At 40.7% G+C, this 18,551-nt stretch overlaps 1 protein-coding gene across 3 annotated transcripts; it reads left to right on the top strand.

Moving 5' to 3' along the window:
- Positions 1-874: 874 nt before the first annotated feature.
- CFAP298 (cilia and flagella associated protein 298) lies at positions 875-17,688 on the top strand. 3 transcript variants are annotated; one of them, XM_036745618.1, is made up of 8 exons: positions 887-972; positions 1,312-1,510; positions 5,756-5,923; positions 7,362-7,429; positions 8,234-8,392; positions 15,415-15,546; positions 17,003-17,098; positions 17,439-17,688. In XM_036745618.1, exons 2-8 carry the CDS (start codon positions 1,372-1,374, stop codon positions 17,547-17,549), a joined length of 873 nt encoding a protein of 290 aa, XP_036601513.1. In that variant the 5' UTR covers positions 887-972; positions 1,312-1,371; the 3' UTR covers positions 17,550-17,688. The 3 variants fall into 3 exon arrangements, with proteins under 3 accessions (XP_036601514.1, XP_036601513.1, XP_036601515.1); XM_036745619.1 differs by lacking the exon at positions 1,312-1,510 and having other exon boundaries at positions 875-972; XM_036745620.1 differs by lacking the exon at positions 887-972 and having other exon boundaries at positions 990-1,510; positions 5,806-5,923.
- The last annotated feature ends 863 nt before the right edge of the window (positions 17,689-18,551 follow it).

The raw sequence follows: 18,551 nt of genomic DNA, 5'->3' as shown, positions 1-18,551 counted from the left end.
CAATGACTTTATAAAGGATGGGGCAGGGGTGTACAGGAGCCAGTTCTAATTAACTTTGGAGAATCCGTTGTTAATTTTTTTAGTATGAGCGTTTACACCTTGGAAATCAAATACACAACAGGACTTAGACTGACAATTACACAGATTAGACTTAAAAGTGTACTTTTGAGAGCCGGGTGTTAAATATTTACCATCACAACCCTGTATTGCGAGCTCAGCAGGAGCTGAGAAGCCTCAGAGAATGAAAACATTAAGACTGGAGGCATTTATATAGAGTTTTAAGGTTTGCAAAGTGTTCTACATCCATTCTCTCATTTGAGCCTCTGGAGGTAGATCCAAAAATCCGTATCAGGATTCCCCAGGCTTGCGTGAGAGGGATTTCTCCATCCACAACTATCCACTAGCTGGTGGTTAAATTTACCTGTCCCCCTCCAATCGACCCAGGTAAAACATAAAATGGGAAACGGATTTTAGGCTGCGAGTAGGGTTTTTTTTAAATCAAAGATGATTACAGGAAACCTGTCTGTGGATGCCATTTGATTAATAACAATAGCTAGCATTTATAGAGCATGCTACATATGCTCTTTCCTTTGGGCTCACCCCGCGAGGCGGGGCGTCGTATCTCCCTTTGACAGATGATGGGAACGCGGGGCGCGGCGGGGCGGCTGTAGACACTCAGTCGGCGCTGTGGGTTTCGTGGTGTGGGGGCCTGTGGGTACACTGGTGTGTTTCTGCAGCCTAAGCCAATCACTGCTCCTGCTCTCCTTTCACACGGCCGAGAGGGCGGCACCAGAGCGCCGCGGCGGGACCAAGAGGAGAGGGCGGGGGGGGGGGGGGAAGAGCGTGAGGGTGCGCGTCGCGCGACGTCACTTCCGCTAGCTGGAAGGCGACGGGCCGTCACGTCGCGTCTCTCCGGAGGCGGTGGGGAGGAATCGGGACAGCTCCTAGTCTTGGAGACGTTGTAGCGGTTTGGTAAGGGTTTGGGGCTTCCGCGGCCGTACTTGGGAAGACGAGGTGGGAAGGAAGGGAGCGCCTTCCTCAGAGCGGACGCGGCCCTGCCTGGGACCAGTGACGCCTCCTCTCCTGTCCCCGCCCCCATTGTGGGACGCTTGTTGTAGTCGGTCACCCTTAGCAACCTATAGTTCCGGTAGAGGGGGTGGAGTTTTCCTCCGCTTTCCTCGTTTCCCCAGCCTGGGGGATCCCACACTCCAACCTCCCACCCCGCTACCGGGTCTTTGACACACTTTGACCCTGGAGCCAGGAGGTCGGGCCTTGCGTTGTTAATTCGTCCGCTGTTCTCGTTTCTGAAAGCGCCGAGCTGCGCGTGCGCGCTGTCCTTGCGCCCGGTTCCTCGGACCCCCCTCGGCGGTGATGGTTGTTCTCCACGTGAAGCGGGGCGACGAGAGCCAGTTTCTGCTGCAGGCGCCCGGGAGCACCCCGATAGAGGAGCTCACCCTGCAGGTCACCAGGATCTACAATGGGCGGCTCAAGGTGGAGCGCCTCTGTTCAGGTACCCGCGGCAAGAAAGACCGGCCCGCCCGGAAGCTACCTAGGGCCTTCATCCCTGCGCAGAAATAAATAGGGTTCACCCGGCTTGTTGCTGCCGGTTTTTTTTTCCTCCCCCGAGTAAAAGCCCCAGAATCAGCAAGTCCTGAGTTCAAGGGCAGCTTCTGGCACATACTAGCCGTGTGACCTTGTGTGAATCACACTTCTCTAAAAGTATTAAGTTGCAGAACAGTTGGACTAATAAGTTGGCCAGGGAGTAAACGAGCATTGCTTAGTAGGGAATTCCCTACAACAATAAAGTAACAGGTGGAGACCAAATATAGACATACATACGTACAGATATATCTATGCATAGATTTAGATTTATAGAGAGATTAGATCTCTATCTCCATATATATACATATATATATACATACATATATATATATGTATATGTGTATATATATATATATATATATACACACACACACATATATATATATATATTTTAAATAACAGAAGTCTAGCCTTGGAGCCTGGTTCAAGTCCTACATCTTGACACCTACCGGCTTTGTGAATATGGGTGAGAGTCTCAGTAAGTTAGGAAACACCCTCCAGATGAGTTGCAAATCTGCGTTATAGGAAGGAGTTTTCACACTAAATCAGATATATGTTTAACTTTTAACTTTCACCCACAAAACTCCTGCTTTGCTGAAGATTCAGTTTTCTTCAGGCATTTATACCCACTGTGGCCTGGGCCAGGTTCTGAGGAGACAAAAGGAGAAAAAAAGAGAAAGATTTTACGGTCTTTTGGGAGGAAACCATGAATACCAATACATACAAAATATACTTTTGTGGGTATGGAAGAGTACTTAAAACTGGGAGGTGGGAGGTCAGAAAAGTCATAAGTAGGCAGTTGAGCTGGACCTTGAAGGGGGAACCAAGGATTCCAAGAAATAGAGATGAGATGAGCAAATGTTGTAGGCTCAAGAAACAACCTCTATTAAGGTATGAGATGCAGTGTTGTGCTAGAGGAATAGTTAGGCCACATTTGTTGGTGGCTAGGTAGCTCAGTCAGGAAGACCCAAATTCAAATCCTGCCCCAGACACTTACCTGTGCGACCCTGGGCAAGTCACTTCCTCTTGAGCTGGTAGGAGAGGACAGGATGCTAGATAAAATTTATCTAGATTTCATCAAAGCATTTTACAGAGTTTCTCATGCTATTCTTGTGGACAAGATAGATGTAGGCTAGATGACAGATGGATTTGGAAATGGTTGAATGGCCAAGCCAGAAGGATTCAGCATCATCCTGGAAGCATGTCTCCCATGGAGTGCCTGCTCCCTGGGATTTACACTTGGCGTTTTGCTGTTTAATGTCTTTAGTACTAAGTGGAAAAAGAGAGAGATGACATAGCTCTCAAAATTTGCAGGTGAGCTAATACAAGGATGTCTTCCAGCCCAGATCCTGAGATTCCCTGACTCCTTCCCAACTAGCAATTCCAACCAAACCTGCTAGAGCCACATATGTGCAAGATATGTAGAATGTAGATGGAAGGTAACTATGGTGAGGAAAACACTAGCAGCAGAGAGGAACAGGAAAGGCCTCTGGCAGAAGGTGGTGCTTGAGCTGAGTCATGAAGGAAGAAGTCAATTCTTAGAGGCTGAAGTAAGGAGGGAGAGTATTCCAGGCATGGGGGGCAACTGTGCAAAGGTATGGGTCCAGAGATGCAAGCACTATGGCTGGCTCATAGCATACGTGGAAGGAATAAAATGTAAGAAGACTGGAAAAGAGACCATATTGTGAAGAGCTTTAAATATCAAACAGAGGACTTGATTCTTGGTCCTAGATTTAATTGGGGGCCACTGGCATTTTTTGATAGGGAGATGATACAGTCATTCCTATGCTTTAGGAAAATCACTTTGCCAGTTGAATGGAGGATGAATTGACATGGGGAGAGAATGAGGCAGAGACACCAAATGATTCAGGAAGATATTTGACTAAAGTTTGTCATGATGTCAGAGGGAGAAATATGGTTTGGGTGCTTAATCACACCCAGAGAGTGTTGATTGTATTCAGTTTAATTAAACATTTAGTAAGCAATTATTGTTTGCCAGGAACTGCTAGAAGCTGGGCATATAAAGACAAAATTGTAGTAGTCTATTCTTTCTGTTAAAAAATTAATTTTTTATTGGTTTTTTTGCTTTCTAAAATGTATTTTAGACTTAAATACTAAAACTTAAATATGCGTTAAGAAAAGAAAAAGAAACATTGTAAACTTAATATTGAATACATAAGAAAAGAAAAAAAGAGCATTGCTGTGTGCACAGCAGAACATAAGAGAGGTTTCAGAATATGCAACAACAAATATCCATTTCAAGAAAGCCTGTATAATAAAATACCATGCATTGTGTTGAGGGCTGTCCATCTTCTCTTTGCTTCCTTTTAAGTTTTCTTTTGTTCTCTGCTGTGCACTTTTTACTTTGTTCTTTTTTCCCTCTTCCACTCCCCCAGAGGGCTACAATTAAGTGCAGATATACACACACACATACACATACCCCTATACACATATACATGCATATGTACATATATAATAGACATATACACACAAAAACATACATACATAAACCCTTATATACAGATACTTATACATATGCTTAAAGACCTATAATTCTACTCATATATAGACATAAGTACTCATATGTATCTGTGTAAGACTACTATATTTGCCCTCTGTTTCTCTGAGGGTAGATGACCTGTTCCTTCATAAGTCAAAGTCTTCCCATATTTCACAAGTCCAACAACTTGTCATTTCCTACACCACAGCAATATTCAAACCTTATATTGTTGAGTTATTTTAAATAGTCCAAAACAATGTTGATGAATATGGCTGGCATATAGTGTAGTTTCCCTGTTTTTCTCTTTTAATTAAATCTGTTTTAGCCTTTACTTGTCCGAGATCATGATTACCACCCCTGCTCCTTTTTCCCTAACAAATACTACTCCTAATCTTCGTTTTACGTTTGTGCATATCTTTTATTTCTTATCCCTCCTGACTCCTCTACTTTACTTCTACCTACTACCTTACCCTCCTATTACTAAACCTACTCGCACTCCAAGGATCCTTCCCTTATCCTCCCATTCCTATTAATCTAAACACTTCTACACCATTCCCTTTAACCAGTTCCCTCACCCTCCCCTCTAAAGATCCCTCCCTTATCCTTTCGCCCCTACAGTCTGTTCTTTCAAGGATCTTGGTTGTCACAACATGTTCATATACTATGTATAAAAGAAATACAGGGTAACTTGGGAGATGCAGGGGAGGGGAGTCAGCAAAAGCCTCCTGTAGAAGGTGGTGCTTGAGCTGAGCTTTAAAGGAAAGTGGGGATTTTAGCAGGCAGAAGGAAAGAGGGGGAGCTCATGCTAGGCATGGGGGAGAGCCAGTGCACAGCTTTTCAGTTCCTTGAGAAGAGCAGTTCTCATGTCTGTCCTTGTTTCATCAATACCTTAGAAAAGTGATGTATACATGGTATGTGTTTAATAAATATTTGTTGAACTAGAACCAATGAATGGAAGTCATACAGAGACAGATGCAGTATAAAGAAAACCTATAATAATTAGAGGTATTCAAAAATAAATTTGCAGGGACAGCTAGGTGGCTCAGTGAGTAGAACACCAGCCCTAGTCAGTAGGACCTGAGTTCAAATGTGACCTCAGACAGTTGACACACTTAACTAGCAGTGTGACCTTGGGCAAGTCACTTAACCCCAATTGCCTTCCCCCCTCAAAATAAATAAATAAATTCGGCATTCCTACTAAGCTGTGCTTAATTCCCTCTTATGAAATAGTTAAGCAGGAGCTGGATATTATCAAGGAGATTCCAGCATCTGCTGGTGGGTGGTTGGATTGGGAGACCTTTAAATTCTCTTCGAACTCTAGAATTCTAAAAATATATGAAAAAGGCATTCACAGGCTAATAAGTGGAAAGAACTCTTCACCAGGAGTGTAAGGACCTTGATTCCAGTCCTAGTTCATCCATTTCCTAGCTTCGTAACTTAGACACATCTCTTATTCTCATCGAACTTTAGATGTTTCCTTGGTAAAATGCAGGATAATGAGAGCAATAATACTTCACAGTATTCCTGTATCTATAACAAAATAGACTGTATCTGAAAGTCCATTTAGTTACTATGTTATTCACATATGGGATGGTGATGGTAATATAGCTCTGAAACACGTTTTCTAATTTTCTCTTTTGTCCATATCTCAAGAAATGGAAGAACTAGCAGAACATGGCATATTTCTGCCTCCCAATATGCAGGGACTAACGGACGAACAAATTGAGGACCTGAAATTGAAGGATGAATGGGCTGAAAAGTGTGTGCCAAGTGGGGGCTCAGTGTTCAAGAAGGACGAAATCGGACGAAGGAATGGGCATGGTAATCAAGCCATAAATAACTTTGTTCTTCTGTGTGTCTGAATAAGTGTGGGCAATATTGATCATTAGAAAATGTCGTACTTCATTATCTTTCAATTGAAAAGTAGTCTCAACATTTCAACACAAGTTTATAAGCACAGACTTAATTTTATGTGTTCTTGTCATAAGACACCAGTCCGATAACACACAGGATTAGATGTGTAGCTCATGAGTTCTTGTTATTATAGCATGATGGCTATATCTTAAATCTAGTGTGGAACAGTATTTAGTGGGGAGATTTTTAGGTTTGAATTCTGTTACGGTTTGCAGAAGTGTGAGTTTGTTGAAATGGCTTCTTGATCTGTACAGAAACAGGAAGAAGAATGCAAATATATTTTAGCCCCAGTTTGTCATGAGGAGCCATATCTCTCTGTGACCCAGTGCTTTATAGAGATGACTCATTAACCCTTAATCATATCTGGAATGCAGTTATCCCCTTAATATATGAGAGATGGAGGCATAAAATTGTAAAATACCAACTGGATTACAATTTCTTTATGAAAACTAGGCCCTTGTATGCAAAAATTGAATTTAGAAAAATTTCAACTGCTCACATTGTTTCTTGAGCACCCTTTGTGTATTTGGCATACTGAGAAATACTGTTTTATTAAGGCTCTGAAAATTGAAGATACCAGACTTTTAAGGAGTCTATGACCTAAAATGACCTTTGAAAACTGGTAATGGTAGAAGCAGTTTAGTTCAGCATACATTTATTAAGTGCCTGCTGTGTGCAAGACTTTGTGTTCAGCTGAGGTGATCCAAAGGGAGAAATGAAGGAGTTTGCATTCTGCTGGAAGGTGCTCTTGTTGTGTCCTTTCAGTTTCCACATATTCATCTATAGACTTGCTCTCTGTTCAGAGATAGGTAGTTCTCTCTAGAGCAAAGTTAAATTTAGAAAGAATACCAATTCCTAAGGAAAGCTAATTATAACAACTCATTTTTCACAGTCTTTAAGCAAGGACTATTTTAAATTGGCTGCTAGTTTTTGGAGTAAAATTGCATGTCAAATATTTTCACTGTGCAGTTGATTTCTATAATACATGAGGGTTCAACTTGTGTTTTCTAATGTCTCTTAGTTTCTCAACTGAAAATTTTAAACTTCCTTTTAAATAAAGGAATTTGGACTATTCTCACTGCTTCCCATTTTTTAGCCTACAAATCTTCCTCCATATCATTGCTTCTCAAAAGTTGCCATTTTGCAAAAAACTGTAATTGTGAAGAGATCTTATCTTTACCCAGCTATGTAGTCTAGCAACTGCCCTTAACATACCACCTTCTTGAATCCACTACTAAAACTCACTACCCGTCATTAAACTTGCCACCAGACTTGCCACTAGTTAGAATGAAAGCATGCAGCATATTTAAAGCTTCTCATAAAAACTTACACTTCTTTTTTTAAGCTCCAAATGAAAAAATGATGCAAGTTTTGAAGAAGACTGTAGAAGAAGCTAAAGCATTAATATCTAAGGTAATGTCACATGTACTCACCCTTCCAGCTTGAAGTGCTTCCAAGTTACCCATCTTTTGGGTTTGTCTACTTTGTGCTCATGAGCATTAAAATTAGCAAGACATGATGGAAATTGATGAACTTTGAGTGCAGATTGAAATATGTATTTTTTTCACTTTCTGTGGTTTTCCTGCCTTGTTTTTCACAACATGGCTAATGTAGAAATGTGTTCTGTATAACTTCAAATGTATGATAGGTATCATACGTCTTGTCATTGGATTGGGGAAGAGATGCAGGGAGGGAAAGAATTTGGAACTGAAAATAAAAATTTTTTAAAACAAAAAAAAAATTCCATGTTTGGGGTGCTCCCTAGACTACTGTTTTCATACTTGTAACTGTCCCATATCCTCCAACCCCTACAGTTTAGAGGCATTTCTGTTACTTTTGGTAAGTATGTAGTTCACAAGTGAGACATGGATTAATACATATTTTATTTTTTAATTAGTTAAAATAGGTGTTAATGAGAAGTTTAAATAGTATATCCATAGATTAGTCTTGTGTGTGCTTAGTCTTCATTAGATTGTTTTATTGGGGGAAAGGCATTCATCTTAATATAGTGTGGATTTGTTTTTCATTTGAGAAACATGGGTAATTTGAGAATTTGGAGGGAAGAAGCTAAAAGGCATTTTTTTTCCTAATGGAACTGTGAGGTTTTTTTAGCCATTTGTCTTTACTTTTAATGGAATACAAAATGTAATCAAAATATAGGAGTTGTTCTGTTTATAGTTGTAGTATGCTTAAATAATAGTGCTTGCCCAATTTCAGAAACAAGTGCAAGCTAATGTATGTGTTACTATGGAGATGGTGAAAGATGCACTGGACCAGCTTCGAGGAGCCGTAATGATTGTTTATCCAATGGGATTGCCACCATATGATCCAGTTAGAATGGAGTTTGAGAATAAAGAAGATTTGGCAGGAACTCAGGTATGTAGTTGTCATGTCTAATACGGATTTATTTCCTCTGAAAAAGGAAAGGGAGTTATTTGCAAAATATGAGTTAAGTTATGCTTTATACATTTTTTTTAATAATCTCACACTTGGAAGGGGTTTAAAAGTCTGTCACTTTGACTTCTGAAGTACAGGTTGTCCCAGTGCAGTTTTAAGCTTTACTTAATAGTAATTGTTTAATTTAATACCGATTAACACTGCATCAAGACATTTGGGACACCTTGTATATGTGGTCGGAAGGAATTTAGTACAGCAAGAACACATTCTGTTCTTTCATTAAACATTTAGTAAACGTCTATTATGTGCAGTGATAGACTTTATGAGATACAAAGGTATTATTCCTTGCTATAAAGAACTTTACAATCTAGTGAGAGAAATGTATGCAAATAATTATAATACAAATTAAGATGTGATAATTTCAGAAGAGTTATAAAATGCATACTAGAATTTGGAGTAAGGATGGAGGAAACTACTCCCAATTAAGGGAATCAGGAAAGTCTTCACACAAGGGGCATCTGAACAGAATGTTGAAGGATGGATCAGATTTCAGTAGCCAGAAATAGGGGTAAAAGGAAGGCAAGTCAAGCTGAAAGGATACAAAAGAATGTTGGTATAATGTGTATTTAGGGAATATCAACCTGTCCAGTTAAACTGTAGCATAGGAGAGTAGCATAAGGTAAGTGTGGTCAGCCTGGACAATAGAGAGCCACTAAAAGTTTTTGAGCAGGGGAGTGAATGATTTGATCAAAACTGTACACTCATTTCATCAGTCTCTAGCAGCAGTTTATCGAATGGATTGAAGAGGGACAAGAAGAGAGTCAAGGAGCCTATGGGAATGGACTAGACAAGAGATCATGAGTGTCTGAGTGTGGCACCTTTGGGAATAGAAAGAGGAGACCTACCAAAAGATAATTCAGACTAGAACCTATAGGACTTTGTGACTGACCAGTTGTAAGGGAGGAGGGGGGCAGGGGGAGAGGAGTCATCAGAAGAGTTCCAAGGTTTGAATCCTGGCTAACTGGGAGACTATTGGCGAAATTAACCAAAATTACAAATTCAGGAAGAAGAGAAGAGATCACAAAGTAGAATCTTGAAAAAAGTGACTATACATAGGGAGTGGGAAATGGAAACACCCTTGTGAAAGAGCGGAAATTAGAAGTAGAGAAGTGGAATAAAACGAGAGAGGGAAGAGTTTTAACAAGGAAAATGTACCCACCATCATCAGCCATCATCAGATGGGTTGAAGAAATTGAGAAAAGTCATCAAAGCTTACCATTGAGTGTTTATTGATTACCTTTGAAAGAAAAGTTGTAGTATAGTAGTAGAAGCGTAAACCATATTGTTTAAGATCAGAGGCATCAGGGTAAAATGAAGACAGTGAATTTAGGCTACTTTATCTAGGACTTCAGCTATGGACAGGGTTAATGGAATGTAGAAATGACCTGGGACCAATAGCACAAGTAGAGAGGGAAGGAACTTTTCTTTCTCCGAAATAGGAAGAAACAGAGGAGATGAGTGGAGGAAACCGAAATTGTTTTTAGTTGTTAAGGGGAAAGTAGAGGAAGTTTATAACTGCAACATTCTCAGTGAAGCTGGAAACTAACTCATCTACTGAGAGTTAAAGGGGCAGACTTTGGGCCAAGATGCCTGCCTGAACAGAGGCACAATGCCTATCTGCCATATATCTACTCCAGCAAAATCCTGTTATTCTCACAAGACTGAATGATAATTAAGAAACCCAGTAGAAACCACAGTAAATGACTTCTTCCACCTGGAGCTTTACAAAAAGCCTCAAATTATTATTATTAACCCTCAAATCTGTGGGTTAATAGAAAATGGGCCTGTCAATAAATCTAGTGCCAGCACAAACCAGACATGTAACCTTCAAGATTTTGTGTCCAGAAGAAGCACCAAAGTGGTTGGAAATCCCCAGGATTGTCAGAAACCCACACTGGAGACCTTGGAAATTGGTTGGATATTGTCCATTCTCAAAGAAGACCAAAATGACACAGTATGTCCTACTGTGGCTGTTGAGGCCAATACAAGTTTGGAAGGCTCTACCCCAGGTTGGGCATAAATAGTCCAAATGAACTTTTGGAATGGACATGGCTCTAAATTTGTGCATTTCAGATATCTTTTGAGCTACTGCAATTCTGTTTTGCTCACAGAGCACAGCACCTTCTTTGATGCAGGCATGCCATGCTGGGTGGTGAGAGACCTTGAGGGTGTCTGCTGCTGCTTCTGACTTCTGTGTGAGTGCTTGCCTTTTGTGAGTTCCCTGTAAAATATTCTTTTAGGCAAACGTACTTTTGGCATTCAAACAACATGGCCAGCCTACCAGAATTGTACTCTCTGCTGCTGAGTTTAAATGCTTGGCAGTTCAGCTTAAGAAAGGACCTAAGTGTCTGGTACCTTATCTTGCCAGCTGATCTTCAGAATCTTCCTAAGACAATTCAAATGGAAGTGGTTCAGTTTCCTAGCATGGCACTTGGTAGACTGTGCAGATTTCAGAGGCATACAACAACAAGATTGGCACAGTTTAGACCTTCAGTTGTTTAGGCAGCCTAATGCGTCTTCTCTCCCACACTTTTCCTTTTGAGCCTCCTAAATGCTGAGCTTGCTCTGGCAATGCGTGCATCAACCTCATCATCGCTGTTTACATTCCTAGAAAATATACTGCCAAGGTAAGTGAACTTATCCACCATATTCAAAATAACTCCCATTTGCTATAACTGATGGTTCCATGTATGGATGGTGTGGTGCTGGCAGGTGGAGAATCTGTTTTCTTGGTGTAAATTATAAGGCCAAAATTTGCACAAGCAGCGGAGAATCAATTCATACTCTTACTGCATCTCAGTTTCGGAGGCTTCATTGAGTGCATAATCGTCTGCAAACAAGAAGTCCTGTCCCTCTACTTTAGTCTTGGCTTTAGCCTTTTCAGGTTAAATACTTTACTGTCAGTGCAGTAGCTGACCTTGATGCCCTTTTCATCTTCCTTGAAGGCATCCAACAACATAGTTGAAAACATCATGCTAAAAAGCATGAGAGCAAGTAGATGGCCCTGCTTCACTCCATTGATGACTGGGAAAGTGCAAGAGCATCATCTGTTATCTAGAACCTGTGCAAGCATGCCATCATGAAACTGATGTAAAATACTGATAAACTTCTCTGGGCAGCCATATTTTGTCATGATTTTCCATGAGCCCTCAACAACCAACACCATTAAAGGCCTTGGTCAAGTCAGTGAATGTTGTGTACAGACCTCTGTTCTGTTCCTGGCATTTCTCCTGGAGTTGTCAGGCAGCAAACGCTGTATCAGCTGTTCTTTGGCCTTTTGTGAAGCCACTTTGGCTCTTCGATAGATGACCATCTTCCTGGTTAAGGATCAGCCTATTAAAGAGGCCTCTGACAATGCCAGAGAGAGATACTCCTATGATTGTCACAGGACAACCTATTTCCTTTTCCTTTATATAGATGGACAGTGGAGGCATCCTTGAACTCATTGGGGATAACTTCCTCTCTCCATATAACCCAGAAAATTTCTGTCACTTGTTATATAAGCAGTGGACACCCTACCTTGTAAATCTCAGCTGGAATAGAATCAGCACCAGGTGCTTTGCCATGAGTAGAGTCTGATGGCGTTCAGAACCTCTTCTTCAGTTGGAAGTTCGGCTAGAGGGGGATTGGCTTCAGCCTGAGGTCAGTGGCTTTAGCATTGATTGATGATGGTCTGTTGAGAACACTGGAAGTGTTCAGCCCATCTCTCCAGGATCATGTCCTTATCACTAATCCATGTGGCTCCAACAGCACTGAGTAGTTACAGTGCAACATAGGTCTTTGGCCCATAAATAGCCTTCAGGGCATCATAAAAGCACTTTAGATTGTTACTGCTAATGTAAAACTGAATTTCATCTGCTTCCTTACTGAGCCAAGAATCCTGCATCTCTCTAAGCTTTGCTTGCACTTTATTTTTATAGAGTTAGACACTGCCTTCTTAGGGACATATGAACTATCCTGCTGGTAAACCCTGTGGAATTCTTGTTTTTTCATTTAGCGGTTTCTGAATTTCCCCATCGTTTTCATCAAACCAATCTTGATGTTTTCAAGTATTCTGGCCCAGATGAGTAAATGTGATGCTGCACACCTTGGAAACTTCCAGGGACAGCAACAACCAGGATGTGACAGCTCTCAGACCAGGACAGGACAGCTTCCCAAGGGCTCTGAGTTTCCCTTGCACTCTGTCCTAAGATGCCATACAGGGCTCTGAAAATCCAGTGCTTAGAACCTCAAAGATCCAAGTGGGGCAGGGGAGGGGAAGTGACTAACCCTGTGAGATGAGATCAGTGCAGAAACCCAGGGCAAGATGAAACAGGAGTGACCACCCTACCTAAAACCACAATAGGCAATGGAGCCTGGCCCAGGAACAAAAACCCCTGTTTGAGACATGAAGCTAGAGAGATAGGTTAACCAGAAAAAACCTCTGGCCAGTATTAAAAATTATTGTAGATCTAGAAATGCCCCCAAAATCCAGTCTAGAAGGAGAAAGTAACTCCATATCCACTGCAAGCAGAGACTTGAAGAAAAGAAAATTTTCATAAAAAACTACATGATTAAGTAGAAGAAATGAACCAAGAGATAAAAATGGAATAAAACCTCTGGAGAAAAGAATTAAAATAATAAAATCTTAGAAGTGAAAAGGACAAAACTAGCCCAAGTAGCAGACTATGTGAAAACTAGAATAGACCCAACATCGTGAGGGGAAAGGGGAGATAAGCGGGGGAATGACTGACTACAGGAAATAAAGGGGATGGTGGACTGAAAAATTATGCCAGAGCCAAAGAATTGGAGCCTAGGAATGGATAGGGCAAGTGGGGGAACAGGAGTTTCCAGTTAGAAGAAATTTTGAGTTTGAGGTCTTGAATTTCAGGTCATGTTAATAATAAAAATGTCAACATCACACCTATTAGATTGGCTAACATGACAAAACAGGAAAATGATAAATGTTGGAGATGTGGGAAAAATTGGAACACTAATGCATTGTTTTTGGAGTTGTGAACTGATCTGGCCATTCTGGAGAGCAATTTGGAACTATGTCCAAACGGCCACAAAATGTACACTTTAACCCAGCAGTGCTATTTCTAGGTCTGTATCCCAAAAAGATCGTAAACAAGGGAAAAGGACCCACATGTACAAAAATATTTATAGCAGCTCTTTTTGTGGTGGGCAAGATTTGGCAATTGAGGGGATGGCCATCAATTGGGGAATGGTTGAACAAGTTGTGGTATATGAATGTAATGGAATACCATTGTGCTGTAAGAATTGATGAGCAGGCAGACTTCAGAAAAACCTGGAAAGACTTACATGAACTGATGCTGAGCTAAGGGAGCAGAGCCAGGGGAACATTGTACACAGTAACAGCCACATTGTGCAATGACTAACTTTGATAGACTTAGCTCTTCTCAGCAATGCAAGGAGCTAAGACAATTCCAAAAGACTCATGATGGAAAATGCTATCAACATCGAGAGAAAGAAATAAGAGAGGCTGAATACAGATCGAAGCATGCTATTTGCTCTTTTTTCTTTTTTTGTTTTGTTTCTTCTTTTTCGTGGTTCCTCACGTTAGTTCTAATTCTTCTTTACATCATGATTAATGTGAAAATATGTTTAATATGAATGTATAAGTAGAGCCTATATCAGATTGCACGCTGTCTTGGGGAGGGAGAGAAAATTTAAAACTCAAAATCTTATGGAAGTGAATGTTGAAAACTACAAATAAATAAATTTTAAAAAACAAATAAAAAGAAAAAGGTCAACAGTTAGGCAGAGCTAGTGAGTGGTTGAAAGGAATGATAATTGAGGTTCATTAGAGTTGAAAAAATAAAGGGACTACGAGGGCTGAATGTTTTTCCTCTACAGCTCAGTGTCATGTAAGCTCCCCATAGGGAGTGAGCTTTGGAGGCCTTTCTCTCTTTCTCCTCTTAATAGTAAAACATGGTTTATTTAACATCCCAAAGTCAGCACAGACTCTCAAAGACTCAAAATCAGCAGGTGCTTTTTTTGGGGGGAGGGGGTGGTGTATGCAAGGGTCTGGCTACTGGGGAGGATCAGAGCTAGCATGCCAGTCAGCTGGGGGGCAGAGGGGACTGCAGTCTGGTGACATGGGAGGCCTGGTTTCTAAAAACATAAAAAGATTGAAACCAAGTCCCCTTTGTGCCTGAATGTACACTAATAGCCTGGTTTTAATGGTCTATGTCATAACCAAAAAGTCTGCAAGACTTTCAGGTTTAGTAAATACTTTCATAACAAGAAACCTGTGAGACAGGAGCAGTTGTTATCCCCATTGTATAGGTGAGAAAACTCAGAGGTAAAGTGACTTACCCAGGGTCATGCAGTTAATAAGTGACAGGGCTGAGAGTTGAACCTGCCTCTCTGATCTCCAAATACAGGGCTCTCTCTTCTATATACACTGCCTGCCCTGTTACCTTAGGAGAGTTGATTAAAATGGAATGTGACTCCAAAGCGGGAAATTAATGCTCATGAGTTTGAACAATGAATTTTAAGTGCTGAAATAATAAGATGAGTGTTTTAGGTGCTGGCAAGAAGTCAGGATTTTAGGTGTCTGCAGGAGATTGGTGTTTGTATGGAGTGATCCATAAGCCAAGCTGTACTGTGTTTCAAAATTTGACAATGTACATTTGAATGGTGTGGCAGCCCAAAGTTGAATCTTAAAAGTAAGTATTTTTATGCTTATCAATTACCTTCAGCTAGATCTCTCTCCTTCCAGAGAGCCATTCCTTAGAATAAAGAACTTTAAAAGGCAAAATAAAAAGCAGTTTAGCAAAATCACCAACATCGGCTGAGTCCGAGAGTATACGCAATATTTCCCAACCATGGTCTCCCACCTCTGCAGAAAATAGAGTGGGGAGAAGGGGGCACATGTTCTCATATCTTTTTTGAGGGAAAACTTGTCCTGCAGCTGATTCTTTCGTTCCTTACAGGCTGGGCTTCAGATCATTAATGAATCAGAGGCACAAATGTGGTGGGCAGCAAAGGAGTTAAAAAGAACTCAGAAACTTTCAGACTATGTGGGGAAAAATGAGAAAACCAAAATCATTGTCAAACTTCAGCAAGTGAGTGCTTATGCTTTCATGTTTCATTGTTTTTACATCTTAGCTTTAACTGGTTGGTTACTTTCTAACTGGTGAAAAGTTAGAATAAGTCTGAGATTTTTAAATCAGCAATGCAGACATCATAGTTTTATAGGTCCAAGGCTTTAAGTAAGTAAGTCCACATAAAAACATCTATTATGCTCACCTACAGAGGTGGAAAAGGAAAGTATAAAAGTAGCATAGAGTTAACTTTTACTTTACTTTTTTTTGCATGCAAAGTTGAATCATTTGAAATGCTGTAGGAAAATTAAAATGTTATTTAAAATAGAAAAATGTGGGCACTGTTGCAGAAACCTCATGGAGGTTGGGAATGTTTGGTGACATTTTTCAAAACTGTTAAACTGATTAAGAATCATCAATACGGAAGGAGACTGCTTTCAGTGTGCTCCAAACTCCTGAAATAGTTGATCTGTTCCTAGTATGATGAAGACCAGAGGGACCATATCAAAGTCCTGAAGAAGTAAAATGACCAATGTTCTGGGGGCAGTTGTTGACCTTGCCCTGACAGGGAAAGAGGCAGCTCGATGTCATGGAGAGAGCTGTGTTTGGAGGCAGGAAGACAATGACCTCTGAAGTCCTTGTCATGTTTGAATCTTTGATCCTGTGAATTTTAAGCCTTCCTTAAAGACTCAGGTTACCATAACTCCTGACCCGCCCCCCCCCACCCGCAGCCCCCCAGTACCTGCAAGGCTTGTCCCTGCAATAACTTCATCTTAATTGTTCTATTTCAGGTAAATTCCTAGTGCTAGAATGGGTAATTTCCTAAAGAACCCAAGAATCTTAGGACTCAGAAGGGACCTTAGATATCCGCTTATCTAGTCCCCTCATTTTACAAGTGGAGATACTGAGGCCACAGAAGTGAAGAAACTTGCCTACTTAAGGTGACAGCAAATAAGTGGAAGAAGAGGGACTCAAACTAAGTTCTTCTGACTCTAAAGCCAAATGTTCATACCCCACTGACCTTCTGACAAGGTCTGGTCTTCAGTAAAGGCCCTTTAAAGATACTTTATTACATACCACACTGCCATCTTAAGGTTTGTTTTATAAAGGATCTTAACAAATTGGGTACAAAAATCATTCAGGAAATACATGATTAGTCACAAGCAGGAATTCAGGTCATTGGCAAAATAGAGGAAAAAGGAGATGCACTGATAGGCACAGGGACAACAGATGGATCATTCAAGTCCTGTTCACAGGGAATATGAAAAGAACTAGAAAGAGGAAGGCCTTCAGCACCGTGGGGAGATCCTCTGGGGAAGATTCATGGAATGTGAGTGAGAATCACAAGAAGAGCAGCTGGACAATTGTTATCTGTGTGGCTGAAGGGAATTATCTTCATCAGTGAGATCACAGACTCATTCAAGTAGAAATAAATTTTTCTTTAATATGCATTTTTCCCTTTTCCACATTTCAACAGAAAGGTCAAGGAGCTCCGGCCCGGGAGCCTGTGATAAGCAATGAAGAACAGAAGCAGATGATGCTGTATTATTACAAAAGGCAGGAGGAGCTCAAGGTAACTCACAACAGGCTGCTTCTTGTCAGAGGTCTAGCAAGGCCAGAAAGCCAAGTTTTTTTCCCAAGATCATCTGCAGTAGAGGAAAAGCAGTATGCCTGAGGGGAAGGTAGGGCAGAGTTTTAGAGTTTTGGAAAAGGGGGAAGATCCAGGAGCTCAAAATTGTCTTTCTTTACCTATGAGCTCCCCTTTTACATCTCCCAGAAGCCTTGGAACCTGAGTATGAGGTTGTCAGTGTGGAGGCTTAGAGAGAGCACCAAGCACCTTTTTTTATTCTTTCTCATACTTTATTATGAACCTTCCTAAAGTACTTCAAGTAAAAACATATTTTTTTCCCCAGAAATTGGAAGAAAATGATGATGACTCCTGTCTAGATTCTACATGGGCAGACAACACTGCTTTAAAGAAACATTTTCATGGTGTAAAAGACATAAAGTGGAGACCAAGATGAAATTCCATATTGAGCTGATGTTATTTTAGAAAATTAACTGGCCTTTCACTGTTAGTAATAGCTTTGTGACAGAAATTTAGATTTCAAATTGTTTAGCTTAGAGTTTAAACTATGAATTATTAAAAATTTTTATGAATAATCTTTAAATTCACATTTTGTCTTTTTTCTAAATTTTTCTAAGCAAAGCTTAAGAGACACATTTTTCTAGTTTTATACTTTTTTATTTAGCATTCTCACCTGTTTAGTAGGTTATTCTTGAAAGATTTATTCATTCAACAAAAATAGGGGCAGCTAGGTGGCACAGTTAGTAGAGCACCGGCCCTGGAGTCAGGAGGACCTGAGTTCAAATGTGGCCTCAGACATTTGATACATGTACTAGCTGTGTGACCTTGGGCAAGTTAATTAACCTCAATTGCCCTGCCCCCTCCCAAAAAAAACCAAATCTGTATTGGATACCTACTACATACTAAGCTGTGTTGGGGATATGAATAAGTATAATACAGAACCTGCCATTAGGGAACTTAACAATCTAGAAGGAGATAAAACTACACACACACACACACACACACACACACACACATACATACATACATACATACATATTATAAAACGGGTCAAATGTGAAAGGACAGCAGTAGCAGTTCAAAATGGTTAGTTTTCAGGAGGGAGAAGTGACATCTACCTGAATGGATCAGAGAAGACTTCATGGGAGAGAACATTGAAGCTGGACTTTTAAAAGTTGGAAGGTGCAGCTGAGAGGGAAGAGCTTTCTAGGTAAAAGAAGCTGCATAAACAACAGGTCAGAGGTAGGAAAACTGAGGGACCTTCAGGGAATAGAAAGTAGTCTGATTTGACTGAAGTATTTGGCATAACGAGAGGTCACATGGAGACAGGAATTCCTGGGTCAGATCCAGCTTCTGACACTGGGTAACTTGTAACCCTGGGTAAGCCATTTGACCCCGTACAGTGCTCTAAGCAAATCTAATACAGGGTTCTTAACCT

Source organism: Trichosurus vulpecula, chromosome 2 (assembly GCF_011100635.1).
Source record: "Trichosurus vulpecula isolate mTriVul1 chromosome 2, mTriVul1.pri, whole genome shotgun sequence".
NCBI lineage: Eukaryota > Metazoa > Chordata > Mammalia > Diprotodontia > Phalangeridae > Trichosurus > Trichosurus vulpecula.
Note: the sequence above shows the minus strand (reverse complement) of the source record. Positions and strands in the feature narration are given on the sequence as shown.